The sequence below is a fragment of the Aythya marila genome, assembly GCF_965140915.1.
Source record: "Aythya marila genome assembly, chromosome: 3".
NCBI classification, from domain to species: Eukaryota; Metazoa; Chordata; class Aves; order Anseriformes; family Anatidae; genus Aythya; species Aythya marila.
This window is the reverse complement of record NC_139044.1, coordinates 42,321,979-42,349,591: the sequence shown is the minus strand read 5'-3', so window position 1 is coordinate 42,349,591 and position 27,613 is coordinate 42,321,979. Positions and strand designations below refer to the sequence as shown.

At 41.0% G+C, this 27,613-nt stretch overlaps 1 protein-coding gene across 3 annotated transcripts in view; it reads left to right on the top strand.

Annotated features, from left to right (window-relative positions):
* The window catches only part of DISC1 (DISC1 scaffold protein), a 190,947-nt gene that overhangs the window by 5,342 nt on the left and 157,992 nt on the right, over positions 1–27,613 (top strand). For all 3 annotated transcript variants that reach the window (XR_014317286.1, XM_082757809.1, XM_082757808.1), the window contains exons 2-3: positions 13,099–14,087; positions 17,420–17,489. Coding sequence is in view for 2 of the 3 variants with exons in the window: in XM_082757809.1 (XP_082613935.1) it covers positions 13,099–14,087; positions 17,420–17,489 (1,059 nt within the window). In the remaining variant the exon portion in view is untranslated. The remainder of the gene's footprint in view (positions 1–13,098; positions 14,088–17,419; positions 17,490–27,613) is intronic.

Sequence of the window (27,613 nt, the reverse complement as noted above, 5' to 3'; positions counted from 1 at the left end):
GAATTTTCCTGACCTGTGTTCTTACTAGTGATAATGGTGTGTAGCAACATTTTCACTGTGTTTCTGGTGAGTTTGGGGTGGCACCGATGCTCTTGATGAGGGCTCCAGCCTTTCAACTGGGTCTGCACACACTCATTTGCGTTACTGCTTTCTGTGCTGCCAGGTCTTAGTGAAGCTCTGTGTGCTTTGGCCAGGCATTAAGTTGGAAGTCTGTGGCCGTAGCAAATTCAGAGTGGCTGTGGTTTAAAAAAAGCCAGTATGAGTGTTCAGTGCAAGCCGTGTGAGGAGTGCGTGGGGTTGCTGTCTGTCTTCCAGGCCTCTGCTTTGGAACAGTTGTGCATTCTAAAAATGCCCTCTAATGGCTTGAAAACCATGATAGAAAGTACCAGAAAAGCTCGAAAAAGGAGGGTTAAAATGCAGAGAGCAAGCAGGGAATAATAATAATGATAATAGGAAAAAGGGAAAAAAAAAAAAAAAAAAAGAGCAAATAGGTGAGGTAAAGACACTACAGAGGACACCTTACATGTAAGGCTGCTCTAAGGAATTTTGTGCGGCGGCCTGTGTATGTGTTGTAAACACCAGCACTGAACAGTGGTGTAAGAAGAAAGAGACCAGCCCCGGAAAACCAAGAAGTAAAGGGAAGAAACCAAGGAGTAAATGAAACCAAGAAAAGGAGACAGAAAAATATCTGGGTGTTTGTGCACTCAGTTATATCAGTCATATACACCCGTGTCGCTGGTTATGGGTGCCTGGTACAGGTGTGAGGCAGAGCATTCAGGTTTGCCTTCTTCCATGCCTGTGTTGTGGTTAGACTTTGTGGACTGGGTAGGGTAGAGGTGGTGGTCCCTGGGTGATTGTCCTCCTCCAGGTCCTTTGTGAGGGAGAGTGGTTTTGTGGCAGGTGCTCAAAGGGGGCTACTCTTTTTTTTTTTGTGTGTGTAATGCCCTTGGAACCATGTCAGGGATTAGGTTTTTCAAAGGCCAGTGTCTTCAGACAGCTGCAGTCTAGCAGATGGCCCCCTCTTGTCTGCCCGTTGGAAAGCAGACTAAGAAAAGGTATCAAAATAATTTTTAATATAGCAAACTGAATGATGCCTTGAGAGATGTGCTTTCAGATGTTTGTACAGCCAATAAAAAGTCTTGGCAATAAACATTTTGTGAAATAACTGCAGTAGATCAAAGTGACATTTAAGTGATGCTCATGAGCATCATTTAATCACCAGCTAACTACTAGAGGTCTGCTACTGTGGAGCAGTAGGAGTTTTTATGTTATGCCTTATTGTGTCTGTCTTGCTTAAGGCACTGGCTATCACTGAAGCTTGTGATTTCTGTGTGTGTATTGAATGCTTAAAAGCTGGTTAAGAACCTATTTATTCCAAGTATTGAACTTTTATCCTTAATTTTATTTGTAGAAAGCCAGCTGTTTCTGCCTTCCAGGACGTGATGAAGCTGTTTACTAACTTCCTTGTGAAGTAAAATCGGATGAATTGCTTGCTTTCAGAGTTGCATGTATCATCACAGAAGATACGCTTGAACTGATGTGTGTATAGATAAAAAGGTGGAATGCTGCAAATCCCAAGACTTGTTTTAAAAGCTGGGGTATATCACGGGATTGTTTGGATTGGAAGGGACTCGGCAGGTCTCTGGTCTACCTTTCTGTTCAAAGCAGGGCTGACTGAGGCCAGAGCAGATTGCTCTGAGCTTTATCCTGGGCCCTGGAAGCCTCCAAGGGCTGATCAGCCTCTCTTGGCAGCCTGCTGCACTGCTTGACTGCCCTTGGGGTGAAGTTTTCCTATTGGTATGTAGCATCTTAGGAATATTGTTGCTAGTAGATGTGAATCAGGTGTCATTTATAATCTAGTTTGAGAGTGGCGCACTTGGCATTCTCTAATTTTCTTTCCTTCCTCTGGCATAAAATTGCTGTATTTGCTGTAATTTGCTGCAAATATATCTTTAAACCCAAAGAGGGCATTCTAACCTTAAAGATGTCCTTAGTTCGGTCTTCATGATTTTCTCTGATACAGAAGCCCTTGCGTATGACTCAGACCTTGAGGTAATTTAAGTTTAAGACGTTTCATATGTTTTTGCTCAGTAATGCACTATGACACTTTTATTGTACAGGAATGAAAATCCATGCATCTTCTCAGCATCGCTCTCAGTCTTATTGGCACCTCTTTGTTTTTGTAAGGCTGCTCATGCAGGATGTTCCTGTTCACTGGGGGCTGAAGGGAGAGGATGATTTTTAGGTCGTGGAGCTCTTGCAAGTCACTTCAGAATCCTTTGAGTTGTCCTTTCCGTAGTCAATAGAGGATTTAAAAGGCTTCTGGCTTAAAAGTAGCCCTGTTTCACTAAGGGAGCCAGTCAATGAACATCTTCTTCCACTGAACTATCTTTCTGGGCTTTCTTCACACTTTATAAATATGCTTTCATGTGTCAGAATCATGGATTAGCATAGACTTGTTAAGTTCGGAGTACAAAATGTAGACAGGCTCAAATTGTATTATAGGTAAGTTAAGAAGGAGTCACTTAAATATGAAGTTTGTTTATTTATTTATTTATTTTTACTAATTTGTGGTGAAAATTCAACTTAAACCTGAAGTTTCCAATGAAAATTTGCTGTGCAGACTTGGCATGAAATAACATTGGCAGGATCTACCTCAGGGAGACCCAAGACTTCAAGGTTTGGTAGTTTTGAGAATATTCACGTTCTGGCTAAACGTGGCTTTTTTCAGATCTGCGATCCTTTCAATAAAGACAGGAGTTCCGAAAGAGCAAAGCCTGAGGTGTGTTTTTACAGTGGAAATGTTTCCCCTCCCCAGGTCTTTCAGGAGTCCTGTGTAAGTGATCAGCCCCGTCTGGGGCGTGCTCTGGGTAGGTCAGCTAACTCCTCACGTGGTCTCTTTTAACCACAAAGTAATGCTTCAGATTATGCCGTGCCTCGGGACCGAGGAGATCAAATGTCTCTTGCAATGCTTTAACTTTCCCCAAAAGGAAGCTATGGCAGCTCTGTCAGCTACTCGTTAATAACAGCAAGGCCGTGTACAAGAGGGCTGTGTAACAGAAGTACCCTGCTCAATGCTGAGAGCAGCAGGGGCAGAAATCCCCGCTGCCCCATGGCCTGGCCCTCGCATCTGAAGGGGACGGGCCTCTCTCTGTGGGTTACATTGCAGAGAACCCCGCCAAGTTCTAGAATTCGGGTTTTCTAAAGCCTGTAATAATTTTTCTTGAATTTATTGGAAATAGAGTTATGTGCACGATCTATGTTAATTCTGGACTACTACTTGAATGGCACTCAAAGTTGTTGTTTTCTTCCTGCCAAGCATTTTGATACCCAAGAAGATTGTTTCAGGTGTGCCTGTTTAGCACCATATGGTACAATCAGCACTTCTTATCCCTTCTAAAATGCTAAGCTGAATTGAGGATAGATTGAACAGAAAAATTTCATTAACTTCTTCAAGACAATTTCCCTCTTATATCTTTCAATGGTCAGCCTGTTTTTTTTTTTTTGTTTTGTTTTGTTTTGTTTTTTTTTGTTTGCATTTACTTCTCATTTTTTAACTTGAAGTACTTCACTTAAGACTTCACTTCATTACAGTATCATACAGATTCTTTGGTGCCCAAGAAACATCTGCAAGCTATCTCATGAAAGGGCACAATTTCTTTGCAGATAAATACCATTCTTAAACTTACTTGGATAATGAGAGCAGACAGGTAGGGTTCAATGAAAGGTAGCGGATCCTGTAGCCTTGTAGTTAAGTAGGAATACTTAAGGAAGGAATTGCAAATAACGTGTGACAGAAAAGATTTTTAAAAAAAAAAAAAAAGCTTCGGGCAAAAATCTATGGTTTTGTTGAATGGTGTATGTTAATAAATGCAACCTGTATTATTGGCTAACATATGTTATCTCAGGGAGACTGTCAGAGGAAATTGCGGCAAGTAATTGTCTTGATTTCTTAGATGTGAATTGCAGCGATTTACTGTCTCAGGAAAGAAGCTCTTACAATAGTGTCTTCATTGAGAAGATCTCAAACGGGATGAATGGAGCCAGTGTGCCTTTAAAGTGGGATTTAGTTTATGTGCTCACACAAAACGTGTGCTGGGAAAGAGGTAACAGGAGCCCTTAGGACTGGCTGAAGTCCTCCTGGCCAAAAGGCAGGCACCTGGGGACAAGCAATGTAATCAGTGGTCACAGGTGAAGTGGGGTTGGGCTCCTTTTGAATGGACTTGGAGAAACCTAGAAACTTCTCAGCTGTGCTGGGGGGAGTGGGAAGGAGGAGGGGTTTTCACCTGGAAAGGAATTGGGTGGTATGGAGGAGCTGGAAGCGCACACAGGGAGGATTTTTGGAGGTAAATTGAGATGTGCTTGTCTGCTGTTGTGAGGGGCCTGCTCCTAGGGAGCTTGGGCATATTGGGGTCAGGACAGAGGGGAAACTGGAAAGGACCAAAGAGGTGGTATTGAGGAGTGATGTAGGGGAAGAGTGCTTCTCTGTGGCTCTGAACACTGCTTGGGAGCTTTGTGGAGGGTTTTCACCCTGGGCTGTATGGTATGCAAGTATGACCTGTACAGTTAGGTCAGAGACACAGGTTTGGGATTGCGTCTGGTTCAACAGTCTTTTGCACTTAGTGTAAGATAAATGAGCAGTTGGTTTGTGAGAAGCTAGTTGGGGACCAAGAAGAGAAATGCATTGGAAGTCGGTGGAAAGGAACGCTGGGTGTGGTGGGAGCAGCAGAAAGGATGTAGTGTTGGTGTCAGCAGCGTGGGGTGGAGGCAAAATAAGTGAAAGAGTTGGAGTAGAGCTGTCAGTGTCGATTGTGTCTTCCCTCAGCATGGGGTCTGGCTGACTGCCACGAGTATGTCCACCGATCCTTGTTTGCTGCTAGCGGTCGTGAATTCTAAATTTTGTGTGAAGACAGGATTTCGGTGCTGCTGCAAATCTTTAGTCTGTGGCCGTGGTGCCAAACATCTGCATTTGGACTCAGTTGTGGCTTTGTGGCATGGCTGTTGGGTACCACCAAGGAGGGGTTGCTCCCTGCTTGGCTGGGAAATGCAGGCTTAGTGCTAGAAAATGCACGTTGGAGCACGTTTGGCTAAATGAAAGAGGGTCTTGATAACAGACAGCCGTGGTGGTGTCTGAACTTGTCACTGTACAGAGCTTTGACTGCTTTTCATGGTTTTGATGTGGCTTTTTGGTGGTGTACTGCTTTTCTTATCTTCTTTTTTTTCTGTGTTACAATTCACTTCCTTAAACGTGATCTGCTGTTGATATCACAGGAACAACATAGGTCAGTTCTGTGTTGTCAGAGGCATCATTTTTTTCTGTAATTCAATGCAGTTGCTTTATATATAGAAACAATTCTGTTTCCTGACTTTTTTTTTTTTTTTTTTTGAGATACCTGACTTAAGGCAGAGTGACTTCTGTCTTGTCTTATTCTGAAGGAGCTGTGATTTCTCAGCTGTGTGCTGCATGCCTGTGGTTAGTATTCTGTTGCAGTTTCAGCAATATTAGCTACAGTACTTCCATGGCACCTTTGTAAACCGTTCTCAGAATTGCACCTGAACATTTTAGTCTTCTCCTCGTCTTGGAGGAAAAGGATAAAGCCGCTATCTTCACCCCTGTGCTCTCAGGCCGAATAAAGCAAGCTTCCAGCTTCCATTTTGTCTGCCTGCAGCCTCAGGTAAGGGCTGTAAAGGTCAAGCATATCCTCGCAGAAACCCTCAGAAGGGATATCGCGTGCAGCCTTGCTTACTGGTGTAGTTCTCTCGGGGAACCCATGCTCGTCCTGCTGGAGCACAGAGGCTGACCCCTTGCTGGCTTCTAACATCCGAAAACCAATGATGCTGAATAACCTGCTGGCCTTTAGCAAGGTCTTGCATTAACTGAAGCCATCTGTGGAGGATAGGAGAGCAGCGTTGCAGCCTGTACTCGGTGGTACACCCAGCAGAGTGGAGATTTCTTGTCAGCTAGCAAAAGCACAGTCTGCACAATTGTCCTGCAAAGAGGAGGAATAGTTGAGTACAGAAATTTTGTGGGAGCGTTTAGTCACAGGGGTTTGCTTAAAGCCACAAGGTTTTCTTCTGGGAAGAGCGGGGAGAGGGAACAGTGCAGTTTGTGTCCCTTCTGCCACAGGTGTGCTCCGTGTCCCATGCATTGCTGTTACTGCAGGCTGTGTACGTGACTCTTGCACTGTCTTGTATTTCAGCTGCATCCTGAGCTGCTGTGCTTTCTGCCCAGTGTTGTTGCTCGGCTTTCCTGATGTCTGAACCTTCATTCTGTCTTCATTGTTGTTTAGACAGTGCTGACATCGTGCCGTGACAGCCTGGCTGGGGCTGCGAGGTAAACTTCCTACAGCGGACAAAGGAGAGGAGCATTTGTCACGGGACTTTGATATTAAATTGTAAAGTTAAAAGCATACTGACTCCTCACCCTTGGCAATATAGCAACTGCCATGTTGTTTTATTTTCATTATATGTGATCACTACTGAGCTGTTAAGAGAAAATTACTTTCTATTTCAGTAAACTCAATTCTGCTTTCCGACTGACTGTGCATCAGATGCTTAATTTGGATCCCGCTCTCTCGGTGAAATTAAAAATTCAAATCTCCAAGCTGGAGCACTGAAACTGTGCTTGAATTAGAAATTGACTGCTGTCAATGTGCTCTCACACTTCGCTCTTCCCCCCGATGAGTTTTATATTAGAGTCTTGCTGTAGATGATCTGACTGAGCAGAAGTGGTGGGAATCTGCACTGTCACTCAGTAGACAGAGTGATGAAAGAGAAGTGTGGCGTGTTAACTAGACCATTCTTGAAAAAGGACTGCTGTGTGCTAATTTCATAATTACATATATGTACGGTGAAATGCTTTTATGGGATATGACTGCAAATCCATTAAGTATTGCTGACATATTAATTTAAGGCATTACCAAACTTCAGTTTCTTCTTTTAAGCTTCATGCAAAATCCTCTCTCCCTAATTTTTGACTAGTAGTTGAACGTTTCCAGATCTTGACTGAAAGAACAAGAACGTCCTCTCCCTCTGAGCCATTTGCATGGGCTGCCTCTACAGAACTTTGCACTGAAATTGTGAACAAAAGGGTTTTTTTCCCCCTGTCCAGGAAGAAAAACAACAACAAACCATTAAAACAAACAACTGCTGAGATAAGCATTGCTTCTCTGTTGTGCTTCCCCTCTTCAGGTTTGCAACTGTTGTGTCCTTCTGCCCTTTTGAAAAGTGGATGCATTAATTAGTCATTTAACTGTAAGTAAAAAGAGTGAAGAACAGGCTTTAAACCAATTGGGGCTGCCTATTTGTGGGGAAGTGTAGTGCCTTCTGTTACTGATGGTGGTGAAGGCCCCCAGTGCTGGTATTGTGTTCCCAGAGCCTCCTGTGGCTTCCCCTGTGGTATGTGGTTGTCCACCAGGGGTCTGCTGCAAGTCTCGTGGGGCTGTGCTGGGCAGAGATGTGTGAGGCGTGTCTGTAGCGAGACCATGCTGAAATTTATAGCAAAGGTCTCGAGCTTCCCTGGCTTTCCTTTTATTTTCTCCTTCTCAGGACTTCTGTAGAAGTAGCCGACCGCATAAAAGCAGAAATCTCGCTTATGAGAAGAGCAGAAATGTAATTTTTCAACACTATTGTGCCATCTAAATGATCCTGCTTCACTGAGCCAGCCAGGAGTCACCTGCCTGCTCTAGAGTGAATTTGTCCACTTGTTCTACTGACCAACAAAATGAGCTTCCTTGGAAGGCTGCAGTGGTGGAGTTAGATGGTGTAATTTACATTCGACTTGGAGGAATGCAATTTCCTATAATAGCCAAGCCTTGGATCTCAGGTTGCCAGCCATAGGGTGTTGATTAGTTATCAAATAGGCCTTCACAGTGCAACTGCGTGCTTTCACAGGCTGGGTAGTTATTACCTTTTTAAATTTAAAAAGGTCAGAAATGCATATTTCTGTGCCTTTTCGCATACGGGTGCATGGGCCTTGATTCAGCAAGGCGCTTGCTTGAGGAAAAAAAAGCCTGCTTGTATTGTAGTCAATGCACTGCTGAATAGTGATGGATGCAGGCGTGTGCTTGTGTTTTGAAGGTGGCAATATAGAACACAATTAAGATACGTAATTAATGAAAAGGCTGTTTGTGTTATCCCCCTTTGACTAAATAGGTGATTGTTACTGTCTTTGGAAGCATTTTGAAATTTATTAGTTTACATGTTAATAGATCTTTTTTTTTTTATCTTAGAGTTAACAACACAAAACCAGGTTTGAAGCTCTTTTAAGGGGGAAAAACACTTGATGGGCATGTTGGAAGTAGTGATCAGCTAGCTAATGTGGTCCTTACTCTAGAGAGGGGTGTCGCAATTTCATCAAATGGCTCAAAATGAATTGCTGCATTAAGGAGGAAAGTGGCTCAAATGTAACAACTGGATGATGTGTATTATGGGAGTGTGTCAATAAAAATACAATTATTTAAACAGTGGCAAAGGCAGGACACTGACATCTAAAATGCATGAATCTTTGAAGTGTTTTTAATGAAGAATAACAACTAACAAGCATTTAATGACTTCAGAGTATATTTTGTACGTGACATCTTGGAAATTTAGCAGCTGAATAACTAAACTCAGCATGTGAGCTTCGAAATTATAGGAGCCCTTGGTGAGGAAATCATTTGTAAATGGGAACAAATATAATATAGCTCAGCCATTGCTCGTCTTTGATAGATACGCTTCATAAAATGGTAGATAAATCAAAGTATAGCTAACATTCAATAATTAAGGTGAAAAAGCTGGATGAGACCTTCATGTTTTAATAGTTACAAAAATCTGTGTTCAAAGGTAACTTTATTAGAAAGCATAATGCATAAAGAAGATAAAGGTTTATTTTAAAAGAGGTCATGTTGAGATCGGTGCCACTTTATTTTGAATATTTTGTGGTGTCTTTTGAAATTCAGCAAACAAGGTAAAGGTAACTAATTAGAAACCACAACATTTTACCTATTTTTCTGACCAAGGAACTGAACGGTCCTGGCTATTGTCATGTCAGATTAATTAATCCTCGAGAAAAGTTAAGCTTGTGTGTGCCTTTATAAATAATACATATTTTCATTTCACTTACTTTGTTTGCATACAGTTTAATGCAGGTTTTTAGGGCTTCCTCAAGAGAAGCAGCACTACAGAAATGGCTTGGAGTGGTGCTTTGATATTTGGCTTTGAATATGACCCAATATTTTTTCCTCAGACACTGCAGCTGGCCCACGCAAATGTTCTAAAGGTGAATTTGTTATTCTAATAAAAATCAACGGTGTTTGATGTAGGTGTGTGCAGATAGTTGAGGCCTTTTTAAAACTGAATATATAACTTCTCATTTATTTTCAGGGAGAGCTTAATGAGCTTGCAAGTATTCTGCATCATGGGTTTTAAAGCAGGGGCAGGGAGGTAATTACTGCAGAGTTTGTATTGATCTGTAAAATCCTGGTGGACTTTATAAGCACTTCACATTCTTATGACTATCCATCTACAGATGGTATTAGAGCACTTGGTCGAAAAACTGAACAGTGACTTTTGTGGCTAAAAATGAAGATTCATTATCTAAAATAAATTAGGTAACTGTTCTGCTGTTCCTTAGCTTCAGGTTGAGTGCAAGAGAAACGTGCTCTTCTCATCAGTGATAAATGCTCTTTGGCTTCATCTCTCCCTGTTTCATTTTGCTGGTGCAACTGAGACTTTGCTGCTCATGAGTTGTTTTCAGGTGTTAGACCCTGTTAATTCTGTGTTCTGACTCTGAGCTCTTACCCATTAGGAAATGCTGGCCATCGTGAAAGATTGCTGTGTTGAAAGATCTGTTGCAATCAAGTAGGTTCATGCTGGGCTTTTGTATCTTGGATTTGAAGCTATTTGCACATTATCAGACACTTGAATGACAATAAACATTGCATCTTGTAGGATCACGATGAATATTTTTAAAAGTTAAGTTGTAGTATTGCAATTGAAAGGCCTTTCTTGCATTTGTGGCTTTTCTGTCTAGGTGCATGTCTCATGCAAACAGTAGCACTAAAATGTTACATATTTTTAAAAGTTATTTCCAGATGCTTTTCCAGTGTTCTAAGGTGCAATTTCAGTAGTCTTGTGGCTAAGTCCATGGACTCAGCAGTTATTTGAGGGTCTTGAAACAAAACTGAGGGAATAATGAAGAAAAATGAGACCTTTTTACAAGTTAGCTGCATTGGTTCAATATAGTTTCCTTGTCTGGACATTAGATGTAGAAAGCAATGATTAGAAGTTGTGGCTAATTTGAGATGCGTGATGACACCAACTGAAGCGATTCTAAATTTCAAAAAAAAGGGGCACGATAGATGGGTAAACAGGGCAGGACTGGTATACCCCAAGCCCCGGTAATGCCCTGTCTGGGTTTCGTGGTGGCTGAGGGGACTGTGGCTGCTCTCTGGCTGTGGAGGCCAGACTCTGGCTGTGGCTGCCTCCTCCCTCCCCTTCTTTTGGGGAAGGCCAGCTCTGCGGTCAACTGAAAAGCCCTGTGTAGACCCTAAACCCATTTTTGTGTGGCATCCTTGGTGGTTTGGGCTGTCTTGGAAGACCTCTGCATGGCTGTGGGGCTTCAACACTTGACATGGAAGCTCTGTGACCTAAGGAAGAGGACTGCACCCCAGGAATGGGAAACTTGGGGCCTTAGCCCCTTTACTGACTAAGGACCAATAGCCCTCTCCTTGTAGCATCCCCAGAACTGCTCGTGATTTGGACTGCTATCCTGGACTGTGTAATTTGGGCAGTGGTGTAGCCAGGTGATGGACTTGGACTGGTGGACTCACCAGAAGGCAGATCTGGAGCCCATAATGGAGCTGGATGGCAAACCTCTGTCTGGAGGGTTACCTGTGCCCATGGGGAGCAGTGCAGAAACGTGGGGTTTTCAGGTGGGCTAATTCAGAGTAATGGAATTGTACCAATTTAACTCAAAGGAAATTGCATCTAGTTCATGTGATGCAAATATTTAACAATTTAAACCTTACTTACATTAGTTTAAATGTGGTGTTTAAAGAGCTGTAATTATCTGTTTGCCTTAGAAATTCATAGTAATTTACTGAGATCAATTTTAAACTGATTTTAATTAAACTGAAGAACCTTTTCTACTTTTTTTTTTTTCAGACAAAGCCTGTGACTAGCCTTTGTAAACTGTGATAAAATATATCCAGTCTTAGAGTGACTTTTTTTCTGCATGACAGATTTCTTCTGCTGAAGGCAAATCTCGACTGTATTTTGTATATAAAATAAAATAATTAAATTCTAAAGAACATTTTGTTCAATTTTTATTCCCTTCAAGAGTGGTTTCTGTTTGTTACAATTTCTATTAAACTACTCCCAGTAGAGCATTTCACTGTCTTTTTATAGTAGACAGGCTGATGGACTCCATGACCTTTTTTTCTCTCTGATTTCTGTGAATTTTTTTTTCCTCTTACAAAAGAGACAACGAGAGACAGCTGGGGTATCCTAATTTATGGTGATAGGAAGCAAAATACAAAAACTTAACTGCAGTGCCATAGTGAGATGCCAGTATTGTAATATCTGCAAAATGTTCAGATTGCTTTCATTGAAGCTCACTTAGAGAAGATGCCACGAATATTGGAAAAATTCAACTGAGAAGTTTCAGGTATAAATGTTTGTATGACATGTTGTTCTAATGAGGTATGTATGAAGCTTCTGTTAGGAGTTGCCAAGGTGTTTAGAGGATGTGCAAGTCCGTCAATGAAAAATTGACAAAGGGTTGTGATTGGAGGTGAATATTAATACTGTATAGGGGGAAAAAAAAATCCTAGAAGTTGCCTTTTGGAAGGCCCCTGTGTCAGTGCTCAGAATAATCCTAGTAGCTGGGATTCTGGCAATTGATTCTGTTTCAGTGAATAGAAGGCAGCTAATCAAGGGCATAATTCAGCTAGTCACTAGGTCCCTTTGAAGTGTGATTCTGGCAAATAAGCCAGTTCAATATGTTTTTGTGATACAAAATGGATGATGGTGCAGAGCTTGTATTCCCATTGATTGTGTGCAGGATAGAAGAATGGAATACTTTTTGACTAGCAGTAAATCCATAAGAAACTGTAAGTAGTCACCCTGTAATTCTTTTTTAACCTGTTCATGTAGCTGACTTCTTTCAAATGACCTATTTTTTGTATAGAAACATACAGAAAACAAAGATAAGATGCCACATTTTAATCCTCTGCTTTTAGTATTGTTTTTTTTTTTTTTTTTTTTTTTAATCTTGGTTCTTTCTATTCTACTCTGAAAGCAGCCAGTCTTATCTTTTCATCTGTGCACGTAATGTGTATGTGGGGAGATTGAGCCGTTGTTTAGGGGACCTCTTTAATTGACATTAATATTGCAATAATGCTTCCAACCATATGGTTGTATTAGTCTTCTAGGACTGATGGTCCTGCACTCAAAACTTCTATTCTTATTATTTGGACAACAGGTAGTATGGTAAATCTAAATGAAGATTTCTAAAATATCTTAGAGTAACAGATTTGCAGCTACAGACTGTTAAAGAGCTGCATCTATTCTATAAACTGGATCTGAAATGTTTGATTGTGTTAATGAAGAACAAATATGATCAAGAAACTGGACGAGAACAGCAACAGATTGTGAGTCATTCTCAAGTTTTTGATGTAGGTTCGGTGCTATCCTAGATGTGCTTGTATGCCTGAAAATTGTTCTGCATCAGAGAGACTAAAGAAGTTCTGTGCTGCGACTAATTAAGTCTCTGCGATTTGAGAATGAAGAATTGTAGAGCGTTGCTTCAAGCAGGGGAGGCTGGGACTCGTCATACATGGGCTTGTATCCTGATGGGCACAGTTATGTCAGTGAAGTTCACTTAAAAGCTGGTGCAGACTCTTTAGAAAGCGAATGAATGCACGCAGAGTTCTCTGATAACACCTTTTCTCCTCTATCCGCAATATGGTCTGTGTCTTTGTTTAGTCAAAATGGAAACTGATAACTGATGAGCTGTCTGAAATTCCTGAAATAATTATTTTCAGCTGCTACAATATGTTAATTCTGGAAAACTGCAGAAATGCCTTAATTACTTTTTTTCTTATCCCCCCACCGCAGATGGTTCGGAGTACTCAATGCCTTCAGGCTCTCTTCGTAAAAAGAAGCTGGCAAAAAGACCTGGATACATGAGGCCAGAAGCTCAGCGACAGATCGAGTTTCAGTCCCTGGGTGCCTGCAAGCCATTCAGCCCAGAAGAGTTCAAACATGGCAGGCAGCATTGCGAAGACGTTGAGAACTGCTGTCTCTGTGGACAATACAAAAAGGACTTTGAATTCTTACACTGCCATTCAACTCCAAGTAGTGCTGTAGTCCCTGCTGATGGGGTGACGGTGTTGGGTGCTACTGGAAGTATGCTGGGAAGCTGCAAAAATCTTTCTTGTTACAAGAATCCGCAATCAGAAAACACAATGATACCGATTTACCCTGCTGAAGCAACAAGCAAAGATGCTTCTACTGCATGCTGTGCCCGGCAGATGGGCCACAGCACCAAAGTGAGTGAGCCCCAGAAGATGCATGCCTTGGATCAGACAGAAGTGAATAATAACTGTGAATATCCAAGCAGAGAAGTTGTTTCTCATTCTGTTGGTTCACATGATAGCTTTAGTTCAAGATTCAGCTTCATACAGCTCTCCCTGAACTCAGCCTCTGGAGTAAGTGGTGCTGAAGGCAAGGCAACCGTCAAGGAAGCTGAGCGTGTTCTGCATGCCAGCATTGCAGGAAATCTACAGGAGCTAGAAGAGACAGCAAGAACTCATGAGCACTCAGGAGCTTTGCATTGCTTCTCTAGGCCCAGTGACAATTTGAAGCATGAAAATGAGACCACAGCGAATGATAAACTACAGGATTGTGAGACTGTCTCTCTGTCAGATACAGATGCAACGTTTTCATATTCTACAGATTCCTCAGATGCAGCATCTGCTGGTTCTTCTGTCACCTCAGGCTACGAAAGCAGTTTCACTGTTAGTGACCATAACTGGGATACTTTGATGAAAAAGTATGAACCAGTGCTACTCGACTGCCAGCTTGGCAACCGGAGTACGTTAAAGGTTTGTAATCACATTTCATCTTTGATTCCTCCCCCTGGTTCCCAAAACAGCTACGTTGGTAGTGTTGAAGTATTAACCTGACGTAGGAGTTGGAATATTAACAGCTTTTGCAGTATTTCTTCATAGAAGTTTACAGTAGCTGTCTGCATGATAAAAGGGAAAGAACCTATTTTCTTTTTGGGTCTTTTAAAAGCAAAACAAGCCCAACAAATTGATGTTGCAGTACTTTGTTCCTATGACCTACTGAAACCATGATCCTTGCTTGTATTTCTCATATGCCGCACATTAATTCCTGAATTCAGCAAGGGCTGCTTTCACAGGTGGTTATTTTGTGTGCAGTTTGGAGTATACATAGTGCAAAACTTGAGGGTGGTAAGAGCTTTTTCCTTGAAGCATCATGATTTAATAACTCTGGACTTTGGCTAAACTTACACATTTCCAATTAAAGATGTCTAGGGGAGAGGCACCTGTAAGGGTAGCCTGTAATCTAATAGACCGGTGTTCTCTCTGCATGATGATACAGTGGGGTCTGTTCCCCGCTCTAATTCAGACTGGGAATATTGCCTTTTTTTTTCCTTCTACCTTAGAGGAATTTTGGGCTGTCAAGTCAGAAGCTGTCCTCTCCCTCTCCCATGTGTATATACCTCTATATACCCACATACATACTTATTATGTATACAAGCAGTCTTACCTGATACATTCTTTGTGTGAGAGGAAACCTTAGAAAGGATCGGTTATTCCTTATCATACAGCAGGATTTTTTTCTGGTCTTGGGTATTTTGAGGATCGGGGGGAAACCCAGGTTTTGTGACTTCTGAGCACAAATACACCTGCTGAGATGCGCTGTGTTGTCTTTACGCCTGGGGAGACAATCTGTACTGGGTCAGCCTCTGAGGCGGCTCTGCACAGCTCTTCTGTCTGGGCAAGGCAGTGGGTTGAGAAACATTATTTGTGCTTTTCTGCCCATGTCATCTGACCTGGGCTTACAATGCTCTCTGGTACTTATTTTTCATAAGGGATGCAAGTAGGACTCAAACTAGGTTCTCCTATGTATGTTTACAGGCTTCAAACACATCACCACAGAGCGGTTTCTTTGGTGTCTTGCCTGTAATGAGGTGCCCACAGTCTGGGGTGGCTTGGGAAATTAATTCTCTATTTTAAAATACAAATTTGGGAATATGTAACATAATAGAAATACAAAACTTTGTCTTTTTGGTATGCTTATCTGATAGGCACAAAAGAAACATTGTTATCTTTAATTTCTGCGTTCATTAATTCCTTGAGTGGAGAACTGGGAATTTGTGCCTTTAGACATCTTTGCCCTTGGTCCTGTGTGTTTAATTTGTAGCATCTTCCAATTGTAATAATAATGAGCAAGTCTCAATTTTTTTTCAGAAGGGAACAGACTATTTTAGCCAAGCAAAGGAGCCAGTGCCGAAGTTGTTAAAATTATAATTTTTTTGTACTAAAATAAAAGTGGTCATCACATGGTACAGGTAGGTATAGGACATGCTGCTCTGAAGCAGCCCTTTGATTAGTTGGGGCTCCAAACGTCTTTCTAGCCTGCAAACAGAAAGCACTGATTGTCACGGTATCAGTCAGTTAGCCCTGGGCATGCCTGCGCTGTGGCACCCAAGCAGGTTTTAAATGACCTGCCATTATGAGTGCATGAAGGAATAAATGGTGCAAAAAGCAGCAATGCTGTACTCTCGGTCTAGATGGTTGTTATATATCATATATATGAAAAAAGTGTCACTTGAACCATTTCTATTGTGGGTTCCTTTAGAACTCTATCAAAAGCGTGGCATAAAATACAGAAAATAATTTATGGTGAGGATTCAGAGCGCCTCCCTTCAATATGTTACATGTTCCTCGCCTGTCTCAGAGGAAAAAAAAAATGGTGTTTCTGTATGTGAAAAACAATAAATTAAAAGAACAAAACCAAACAAAACAACACCAAAAACCTTGATGGAAAGGGAATGTGTGCAATGACTTTTTTTTCTTTGTTTTTCCTTCAGGGGATCCTGTAGCCTATTGTTAATCAATTTTTTTTTTTCTGGCTTTACCTTTTATGTCTGTTTTCTGACCAATCCTCTTTCACTTACGTATTTAGAAGAGATACCATTAATTTAAATGTCTTGCCTAATTTGCATGTTGATTGTGTAGTCATGATAACTAAATGTTTCGGGTAAGCTATTGACTGACTGTACTTATTTTTCTGTATGCAATTTACAGCTTAACTAGAGAAATTTAAATATGAAAGTGTTCCAGGGAGGAGTGAAGTCTTTTGTAGATGTAGAATGTCTCGAGTACGAATCTTCTTGCAGTGGAAAATGCTTTCCCAAACACTTTTTCAGGCTTTGGGCTATCAGTATATATGCTGATTCTTTTTCCAGGCTTACCTTTCTCAGTGCTGCTAATGGCTTGTTGGTACAGGTCACATGTAAACTTAATAAGAAAACGCTTTGCAGTTTTATAACTGTAGCTATGTTTGGCAGTGGCTGGCATGGCAATAAGGAAAGAGCTGCATAACTTTAACCAAATTCTTCTAAGAGTAAAAGCCTTTAATGTCCTTTGAATACACACCTGGCCTTCTGTAATATTTTAGTAAAAGATGAAGCTTCAGTACAAAGAAGCATTAGCTCTTGAAATAAAACTGTATCCTAATAGGAGGTTCTTTTTGGGTGTGTAAGGGCATTTTGTATGTGTTTTTTTTTTCCTCTCCCATCTATCATTTGTAATATGAACATTTCAGAAAATGGAAACGTCAACACTTTCTAGATGAGCCTAAATTATATTTTAATGAAACTTCATTGGCAGCATGTGAACACAGTTTTCTGTGCCATATCGTGAGTACACTTGACCCAAAATATTCATACTGTATTTCTCTTTTTACATGCTGAAGGAAATGTGGTTTGCATATGGAATTCTGAATTTGTTCTGTGCAAAACTTGGATAGGCAAAAAATTGTTAAATGGACTGAAGAACAGAATATTGAGTAGAATGTGATCAAAAATAGATATTACGCTGACAGAATCCTATAATAATCCTTACCCTTTCAGTTAGTCAATGCTCATACAAGCTCTTTTGCTTTGCAAGAAATGCTGTTTGTTGTTCTTTGTAGATGCTTGGACTAAAGCCATGCTTGGATCAAGTGGCTGCCGTTCAGCTGATTTCTGAATAGATCTGTCCAGTTAACAAATGCTGAGTTTAACTCTCAAAATTGGACATTTCTAATGATGTAGTAGTAATCATGCAAATTTATATTATGTAAAAGTTAATAGTGATTTTTAAATGCAACTTCTTTATAAGTATTTCTTTTCTGTATGTAGATAAAATCCTTGATCTTACGGCTTCAGAGGCTTCAGGAAAAAGCAATAGAGGAAGATGATTATGACAGAGGTGAGAGTTGCTCCCCCCTACCTCCCACTGAATCATGCTGCTTCCTCATATATCCCCTCCCCCACCACCCCACCACCTCCCAATTAATTTTATTTTATATTTGCTACACTGCTGTGGTTAGGTATGGAAGATGAGTTCATTGAACTCTATTGTTCATTCTGTGGTATGGCAGGAAACAAATTAAAGAAAGAAGTAGGTCAGCAGCAGGTAGCAACAGTTTTTATTTTCTTGAGCCACATCACCATGTGGGAAGGTTGAAATGCGAATATCCACCATCTGGATCAGCTGTTTTGAAGCAGCATGACTTGAAAAAATACAGAAATGAATGAAAGCTTCGAAAGGAGAAAGGACAGGCACTGGCTGCTGACAGAGTGTGATTTGTTGCTTGCCACATTTAGTCATGACACTACAGCAGAGCTCAAACACAGAAATGAGGTCAGTAGCTGCGATAAAAGTGAATGATACTGTCCTGTGGGATTAACTTGATGCCCACTGAGTTGAATCAAAACCAACTAGGGGATATGACTGGTGATACAGCTGCTGGCAAGTATCTGTATTTGAATAGTGCTTTCCCATTCAAAGGGATTGGCACCTCTCATAAGCTCTGTGTGTGTGTGTGCGCATTAATAATTAGAGCATCTATTAACATACATCTCAGGTTTCTTCTTGGTTTTCTGAATGCAGACTACTGTTACAGAAAACATATTTTAACAGTCTTGAAGTTCTAGGTGAAGTTCTTCCTGATAAATTTGTCTTCATTTGGGAAATACTGCAAGTATTTCAGTGACCTGCAAAGGCACTTCAGATAATAAAGCTTGAAAAAGATACCCCCCCCTTTTTTCCTCTCACTTTTTTTTTTGAGTAGTCATACTTGTGGTTTGCCTGTGTCTGTGCCAGAGTTAGTGTTAAGCTGTGCAGTCATATCATGGTTCTGTTCCCTCCTTCATCTCCCAAACCCCAAGAAGACAAGACAAACGTATTTTAGCAGTGTCTCAGGAGAAGGTGTGTAGCCCTTGCAGAAGGGTGGTTCTGTTGGCCTCTCAAAGCTTAGTCTATACAGAAGAAAAATCTGCCACTGTTCCAAGTCTACGAGGAGAACCTTTAGGTATGCTATAAGCATAGCACATTGTTATCTATTCATGGGTTTCATCTCTGTCAAATAGAATAGACATTGATACGTTTTACATGTAACACTTATTACTCTCTTTTTTTTTAAGTGTCCGTTGATTGAATTCCCAATAGGAGACAGCCGTGTATGAAGTGCATGTGCTTCCCACAGATTTTAGCTGGAATTCTCTGGGTGCTCATCCACTTTGATTAAAAACAAAGGAGAAAAAAAAAAAAAAAGAGTATATCAGGTGTGACACCTGATCTGATGCCATGTAGTCATTGACCGCCTTGGAAAATGATGACTTGCTTAACCTTGCTCAGAAAGTTCTTGCTTAGTTTTCTTGGTTGCTAGTCTGGTAAATTTTAAGCGGGACCACCTTTCTGTTGACACTTACCTTGTCCATTACACTTTCCAGTTTCTACCTTAGTTCTCGGACAGGTAGCATGGAGGGCAGGTTGCAGCTTTCCATCAGTTCCCCTTAGGAAAATGGTCTGGCTGCAAACTGATCTCACCAGGTGCTGTGGGCACAGTTTATATAGAACAAAAGTTGGACCAGGATGAGGGTATTGAGGAGCACCTGTGGGTGGGATTGCTCTTTTCTGTGCCAAGTCTGGCTCATATGGGCAGAAAGAATTTGTTGTGTTATGGGACTAGATACTGAGGCACGTGAAAGACTTTGTGTTGGACTCTTGCATCCCTTTGAAAAGTGGAACTCCATCTCAATGCAGATGTTCTCACAAAATGCTGCAATCCTTTCCAGTGCGTGACCGTGCATCCTTAATGTTTTCTCTTCCTAGTTTTTGAGCCCTTGACCTACTTTCTGTCTTACTGGTCTTTGTTCCTCTTCTGATACGACTGTCAGCCATCTTGTGTGTGACTACTTATCCTGAACTGGCTCCCTGATTTTTTTTATTTATTTTTTTTTGTGAAATGTAGGCTGGTAATCTCCAGGGAAAGACAGGTATGGGTGCTGCCAGAAGAATTAGAGCTACAAATTTCTTTCCACCTGTTGCAGGGGCGTGCTTTCCACCTTTGCTTTTAGAACTAAGTGGTCACTGCTCTCGGAGGAGTTACAAAGTCGTGTGTGGTGTAAAGTGAAGTTTAAAAGCTTATTAAAGAGCTTGCAGATTGGCCTGGTACCAATTTCTGTTTGGCTGAAATCTGTAATTAGCCTTCTTTAAAGGGATCTTTTTGCCAAATATTGCTAGCAGGGAATGGAATTGCTAAACGCACACAGCTATGATGTGCTCTGTAAATGGAAATACGTTATCAGGGAGTGGGAGAAGCCAGCATGGTGCATGCAGAGATCTTAGGATGTTCTTACTACTCAGATAAAACTGTTGTCCCTGTAACTTAGGGGATTTCTTTGGATATAGGGAGTCCTCTGGTAAGGAAAGAGCTGTTTCGAATAGGAGATCAGAATACTGATGGATTTGGGAATACTTCGGAGGAAAGGGGAGAGCTCTTGGGTGGTGCAGATAGCTAGCTGTGAAATGCTGTGTACATGGAAGTGAGGAGAGGAGAGCAGGTGGAGGTGGGGCACACCAGTGGTTATACCTCCAGATCAGAAGCTAAAATGTCAATAAATACAGTATCACTTGCTTCAGTGGTAGTGACTCAGGTCTAACTTTACCTGTAGACAAGACTTCAGTATGTTTTTTTGACTTTGACTCTTTTAAAAGCCATCTAGTCTTGCAGGAAGTTTGTTGTTGTTGTTTTTTTTTCTTTCTACAGCATTTCAACAGGAAGGAGATCTGTTATTTCAAGGAGTTTTTAGTACTCAGAACTGGTTTCTGCTCTCTGCTCCTGCAAATTTAGCAGCTTGAAGAAAGTCACGTCATCTAAATGACATTGATGCCTCCATGCTCTCCAGTGCTTTCTGAAAGTTGTCATAGTTTCTAGCAAATTTTGAAACTGAAGTGTAGGAAAAATGGTGCCCCTGCAGAGAGGAGAAAGTGCCATACTTTATCTTTACTTCTGGTACTAGACCCAGAAATGACACACAATAAGGCTAAGCTGCCCCCTTCCCAAAGGCATGAACAAATACCTCGCTGCAAACAGGTCAGGAGAAAGGATACATTTGATTTTTCCCCTTTGCATAAACACAAAACAGGTGCTTGCTGTTTGGGACTGTCAGAGAACATCTGTGTTTTCAGGTGCATGTTAATGAATAGCACTTGTTTCCTGAACAGATGATGAATTTCTCTGTTTTATTTAAGGGATATTTTGAGCTACAACTCTTAGTTGTTGTTGGGAGAGTTGTGAATCCATGTTTAAATGCTGTAAGCCTCAGCTTATTTCTTCCAAGTTATCTGTTCCCCCCAGTCAATTTGTTCTGTCTTCCTCCTCCTTTTGAGCTTGGGAGGAGCCCAGCAGAAATGACTTTTGCCATTACTTGTGTTTTGTCCTTCCTGAAGGCTTGCCATTGCGTGGTAGGGGCTTGGCGTAGAGGAACTTCAACTAGTCATTCAAATAACCCCAGTTTATTCCTATACTTTCTGGGAGTGCTGTGTGTATCTTGGGGGGGTATTTGCACTCTGAGTGCATCAGGGCAGAGGTTGTTCTTCTGTCCCATGTTCATCTGCTGGAGGTCACCAGGTGAGTACACTGCTGTGAGACCTGCAGGGTGCCACCAAGCCACTCTCTCATCCTCCTGTGGTGACTGTGCTGCCTCAAACACGAGTATTTCTAGGCTGGGAAGTGTTTGTATAAAATGCATATTCACAGAGATGAATCTCCTTCTCTGCCCTCATTTAATTTTAAATAGGAAACATTAGGGTACTTTGTGTTTTATTGCTTACTCTGCATCTCTGCGTGATGAAATATCTGGAAGTAGCTGATTTGTTTCTGTATTTACTTGTGGTCTCCTCTTGATGGCCACATTACTGTATATTTTCAGAGCAGGTACAATGCCATGGGAATATGGTAACGGCGTTTTGCCTTGCGTAGCATATAGTAAAAATTGGTCTGTTCTCCAAGGATCACTTGGAATGTTGTCATGGCTCATTATTCATGATGGAGCTTGACAGCTCCAAGGTTAAACATACTGCTGAATATAGGAGGCAAAAAAAAAAAAAAAAAGCCAGCATATTTTTGTGTCTGTGGGAGTTGTGCTTGCAGTAGAAGCAAATGTATTTTGCTCAGTACCAATCTATTGCCCAAACATTTTAGAATCCTTTTCCTGTTCTTTCCTGTGGTTTTTGAACTTCCCAAGTTTGCTTGGTGCAGGTGGCAAATGGATCGGCAATGAAGTGTTGGGACTGAGTTTGGCTGCTGAACTGCACTATTGGCTCCACATGCCCTGTTGTTTCTTCAGAAATAAGTTTTTACAGAACTACTGGCGTGGTTCTTTAAATGTATACAGGAATGTGAGCATACAGACTCTTGGCTTGTAGGGAATGGTAACTTCCCTGCACGATCACGTTTGGAGTTAGTGTCTCTTAGGCCACTTAGATCAGAGCAACTCCTCATCAGTGCAACGTGGCAGCTAGGTTCTGTCATAACAAGCATAAATGGCTTTATAGTCTATCCCATCTCAGCAATGAAACTTCATGCTGTAAATACATTTACCATCAAGTGAGCCTTCAGTTGTTTTGGATTAGGTCTTGGCTCATGATGATGTGCTGGTGAATGTTTGTGGGCTTGTGCATTACCCAGTGCAGAAAAACAGTCTTTGTGTGTTTTGTTTTCTTTTTAAATAAAATAAAAGGTGGTGGACACTGGAGGGGTAGAGCTGCTGTGTTGCAGAGACCTGTTGGGAATGTTGGAGGCCATGGAGTTGAAAACTTGGGGCGGATGGGACAAACAGGGCTTTTCTGTTATGCTGTACTCTCAGTCTTTTTCTGCCAGAATTTTGTAGAAGCTTTCTGGAATCTGTGGGTATGTTGTCTTGGGTTACTTTATTTTTTATTTATTCTTTTTTTTAACTTACCAGAGTAAAGGTTTTAAGGGGATAGGAAGACAGGCTCATGCAAATTATCAAAACCTAATCTGCTTTGAACGAATCTTGTTTATCCTGTCTTTCTCTGACTAATTCACATAACCTCCAAAAAAAGGTTTTGGGTGGTTATGGAAAGCAAGTGCTTATGTGAAGTATAAATTAAACTTAATTTCCCATGCAGCAAAACAGAGCAAAAGCATCGCAACTCTTCCATCTTATCTGGCTTACTCTCATCAAGACACCAGTCTGAAATTTAAAAGGGGAACTCTTTTCATCCATATCCATTTATTAACTTGGTGCCAGCTGTGTGTGGACTAGGACGCTGCAGTTCAAATGCTTGGTCTTGGTTTCTGCCTACTAGCAGGAGGAACCGTTTCTTTTTATGCAGCCAGGCTTATCAAATTGTTATTGATTTTTAATCATAGAGTAGGAACAGGGGTTGAGCTGGTCACAATTTAAAGGTCTGAAACTCCTTTGACTCTAATACTTACCTTATCTCTTTTACTACCTTGGATTTTTATACTTAACAGCTCTCGTTACCATAATCTTTTACTCTTTACATGTGTAGGGTAGGCACAGTCAGCAACTTCTGGAAATGCTTTTGATATTGACCCTCATTTTTTGTCCCTGTTGTTCAGTTTCTGTCATGTCAGGGTGCATCTTTGAGGCAGAACAGGATCTTGCTGTAGGTCTGTTTATGCGCACACATTGAAAATGCCATCATATTTTCTATATCTTTAATTCCTTAGCTAATATTGAAGAGGAAGTTGCTTTGGTAATGCGGTGTCTTTGCTTGGACTCTGCAGCCTAAATATTTTTTCAGGAAGCAGTAGTATCTTACGGGATTCTACTACGTTCTCATATTTTAATCTTGGCCAGCAGGAAGAGGTTCAGCTACATTTTGTGTTCCTGGAAGCTGCTTGAGAAAAAGAAAATTGCTGAAGTTTTGGCATACCATGTGCTTGGAAGCTTTCTCTACTCCCAGCCATCTGCTGTCTAAAACTGACACCACAGGCTACCCCTCCTATGATAGCAGGACTCTTTCTCAGTCCATGATGCAGCCAAGCTGTTCCCAGACAGCCTGGCTAGTCTTTTACAAACAAACAAGCAACAAAAAAATCAGAACAAAATAAGCAATTATGCATAATTGACTCGTGTACTTGCTGAATTGCAGTTTGAGGCATGGAGCTCTGATGGGTGTAACTCACGAGAAGTGTTGATATGCTTTCTGGACAGTACCCACTGACTGAGTGACATGGCTCTCTTGCTACCCAGCCCATCTGCTTACTTTTCACTTGCAAAAACATGCAGCCCTTTTTTATATTCAGGACAGACTTATCTTTCCCTTGCTCTTTAGAAATATTAACTTCAAATAAGAAAATTGTCTTCCATTTGCAACGTGACCCCTGGAGGCAATACGACTATTAATTCAACCAACAACTAGAAATTGATTTTGCTGCCCTTGTCTTTCCCTTTTTAAAGGAGTGGAGGGACACCTGCTCTTTTTAATTACCGCCTGCTTAATAGATGGCTGGACACGGACAGAAACTCCAAGATGGCATGGCAGCATAACTTCTGTGCAACTGGGGATTAAAAAGATGCTGAAAGGCTGTAACTACTGTTTGAAAGCAAACACACAAGACTTCCAATGCCAGTTCTCTGTGGGGAACTGACAACACTCGTTGCTGGTCACTGGGCGGTGTCTGGGTGAATTTTTTAAGATGCTTTTACTGGAGATCTCAATGGACCTTCCATCACTTGTCAAACTCATCTGCAAAGCGGGATTGCCTTGAGTCAATTAACTTCTCCATTCTCCTGAGGTTTCCCTACTGTCTTATGTGCCCAGACCCAACTGCCCATACTTGGGTATATTCATGGTTCTGTAGGTATGTCAGCCCTCTCTGATGCTTCCTTGTGCTGCTTCCACCGTGTGTGAGCTGTGCACGTTTTCTTTTCTTTAGCCTATGGAAGGTTAGGGATGGTTAAAGCAGCAAAAAAAAAAAAAAAAAGTCGTGTTTTATGGACATCTTTAGTCTTTTTAGGGTGGTGATAGCACGGTAGCAATAAATATCAATCAAAAAGATGAAGATAGGAAATTTGTAGCACTCTTACACAGTAACAGGCTTTGGACAAAAATTTAAGAGACTGCAGGAAATGCTGGTGGTGAGAGTGTACAAGCTGATCCCATACAATGTCAGTTTTAAGCTTCTGCTGCCATCCTACTGGTTGAATGCTAGTCATTGTGTTTGGTTTTGATTTTTGTGAGAGAGGTGGGAAGTAATTGGGACGTCTTCATGCTCACTGAGATTTCTAAGGAATAAAAAAAATCAATGAATTAAATGAATTGGGTTGGTTTGATCTGTGTCAAATTGAACAAAAAGCAAAGTGAGGTGCTGTGGATCAGCATAATGCAGACATAATCTGGGAGCAAATAGAAATAAAGCTCTATATCCTTTCCAATTAGGTCATTGCAGAATGTCCTGTCCCCCTGACTTACTGGTGGCTGTTAATTCATGCATCCTCTGGCATTCCCAAGTCCCTCTGTCTCTCTGCTATCAGCAGCTTGCTGGAGAAATAATGTTTTGAAGAAAAAGCTTTAACTTTTATATTGCTAGAAGCCATCCAGGGTTCGTTCAATTTCATGAGGAGTTGTATTGGTGGTAGTAAAGAACAAAACAAGCCTGGATTTGAGTGTGCTGTGGCACTATATGAAGCATCTGTTGCACTGCACCAAAGGTGGTGTAGAATAGAGCACCTGGGATAAATCTCAACAAAAAGGCCTGCTTAGAAGTAGGTGGCTCACTGTAGGGTTTTTTTTTTTTTTTTTTTTTTCATGGCATGCTGAACCTGAAATATTTGTGCTGTCCTAATGTTCAACCCTAAAATCCTAGCCTTGTAACAGAAGCAGCTGATCTAACATCTAAAATTACAATATCTAAATTGAAGAGGTTTTTTTTCAGCTTCTGTCTCTGCCTGAACAAGCTTTTGAAAGGTGTGTTGCAAGGAAGTACAAACCGAAGTATGCTGAAAAGCTGCTGTATGCAGGCATGCTAAGTGAGAGCTCACAGGGGACAGAGGCTTGAATTTGACATACATAACAATATAATTTTAATCCTTACTATGCAGTCTTGAATAAATGTTTTTTAATAACATTTTTGCCTAGATCTAGGGTTTAAGTTGTGTGAACAGTAATGTGGGAAGTTTTTCTTCACGTTCTTCCTCCTGTGTTGTGAAACAGCCAGGAAAGATGGGTTTGTGACTGTAAGCAAGAGTGTTGACTGAGTTAAATATACTGCTTTCTTAGACTGGCATTCTGTAGGGATCTTGGCACCTTTCAGACAATATTTTTCACTATCTTCAGGTGTCTGACCACAACCTGACAAACCAATGGACACACCACCTTTAGGAAGAATTTGTGTGCCTGGATGTTTGTCTTACTGTTCCAGCTTCACTAGGGGGGCTGGAATTAAATGGTCTTCAAGGTCCCTTCCAACCCAAAGTGTTCTATGATTTTATTCTATGATTGTGATTTATGTGGGGAAAAACAGTTCTAGCTTTGCATTACATAATGGTAGAGACTATACTTTAGAAAATTCAGGGTGAAAATGCAGAAGTTGCTTCTGCACCTGGAACTTGTTACTTTGCAATAAGTCATAAAAGTTAGGTTACAAATGTACCAGGAGACAAAACAGAAGACACTGTGCCACATTCAAATCCTGATGCAGGTGTACAGTTCTGGTCGTCTCCTCTCAGAAGGGGTGTAATCAGCTGTGAAAGGTCCAGAAGAGGACAGCAAAGATGTTCAGCTAAGGAACAGCTTTGTATGGAATGATTGAGTAGGCTGGGAACTGGTCAAGGAAAATTAAACATAGATATGGACTGTATGCATGCTTTTCTGGTGCAAGAAATGCACCTATGCATACTTTTAAGTGCAAGGCCTAAGGGGGGGCACAAGGTGATCCAGGTTCCAGCCAAAACAAAGGAAATGGTTCCATGTGCCAGCTGTCTGTTGCATGAAGAGCTCTTCATTAAAGCACATTGTGGATGTGCAGTGACTGCAGGAGACTGGACTAAGCAAGAAAGCGAAACAACAAAGAAGCCCCACCCCATAACACGCTCAGGAGATTTCTTGAACTGGAAAAATTCCAGAAGCTGGGGAAATATTCAGGGGAACTAGTTTACAATATAGTATAGTTTTGTTTTCCAGCTATTGGGTGTCTTGGATTATTTTCTTTTTTTTAAGATAAAGTAATTCTTCAGAATTGATACTATCTAACTTTGAAAAAGTAAAATTAAAACATCTGTAGATGAAGAGTACATTTAGGCTGCTGGATATCTTCTGAAGGAGAGTACAGGTGGAAGAGATGGTAATGCTCAGTGCTGCGACTTTCATCTTTTTCTTTTGATCATAAAGGTGAAGGTCAACCATACAGTCTCACCAGCAACCTGGCACTTGCAGAACTGTACATGTTTTGAAATGAATTGGGGCATTGGAAAAAAGGTATATGAGTAGGGGTGTGACTATCAGTCACATTCTTAAATTTAATTCTGCTTTATCTGGTTTTGGAGTAATTCTTTTTTTAATTCTTTTCATAAAGATTTTATTCTTTAAAAGGTGTGGTTTAAAAACAAAGAACTTGTAAGTAAATTTTTCTCGTTGTCAAATGCATATAAAAAAGCTCTTGTAATTTTTATAAAGTAAATTTTAAAGTGGTTCACTATTTTTGTACTTCACAAATGAAGTTTTCATCTCTTCTGGTGTGGTTTGCCTTTATTTATGGTTTGAGATTTCAAAAAAAAAGTAAGGCAACCTCTAAATGTATATAGGCACACTCTGTTATCCCCTGATACATTCCCAAAAGTATGTCACTTAGCAAAACACTTTTTTTTCCCATAAAAATGAATGTAATTCATAAACTCCCCATTACAGTATGAATTTAGAGGAACAACGTAGGTGATATGGCAGATGCAAAAAGAGCATCGTCAGCTGGAAGCAGAGCTGGCCTTCTGGAAGGGAGCGCAGCTCTGAGATCTTCCCTGCTTCAGCTGTGAGCCTGCATGCTCAGTCACTGC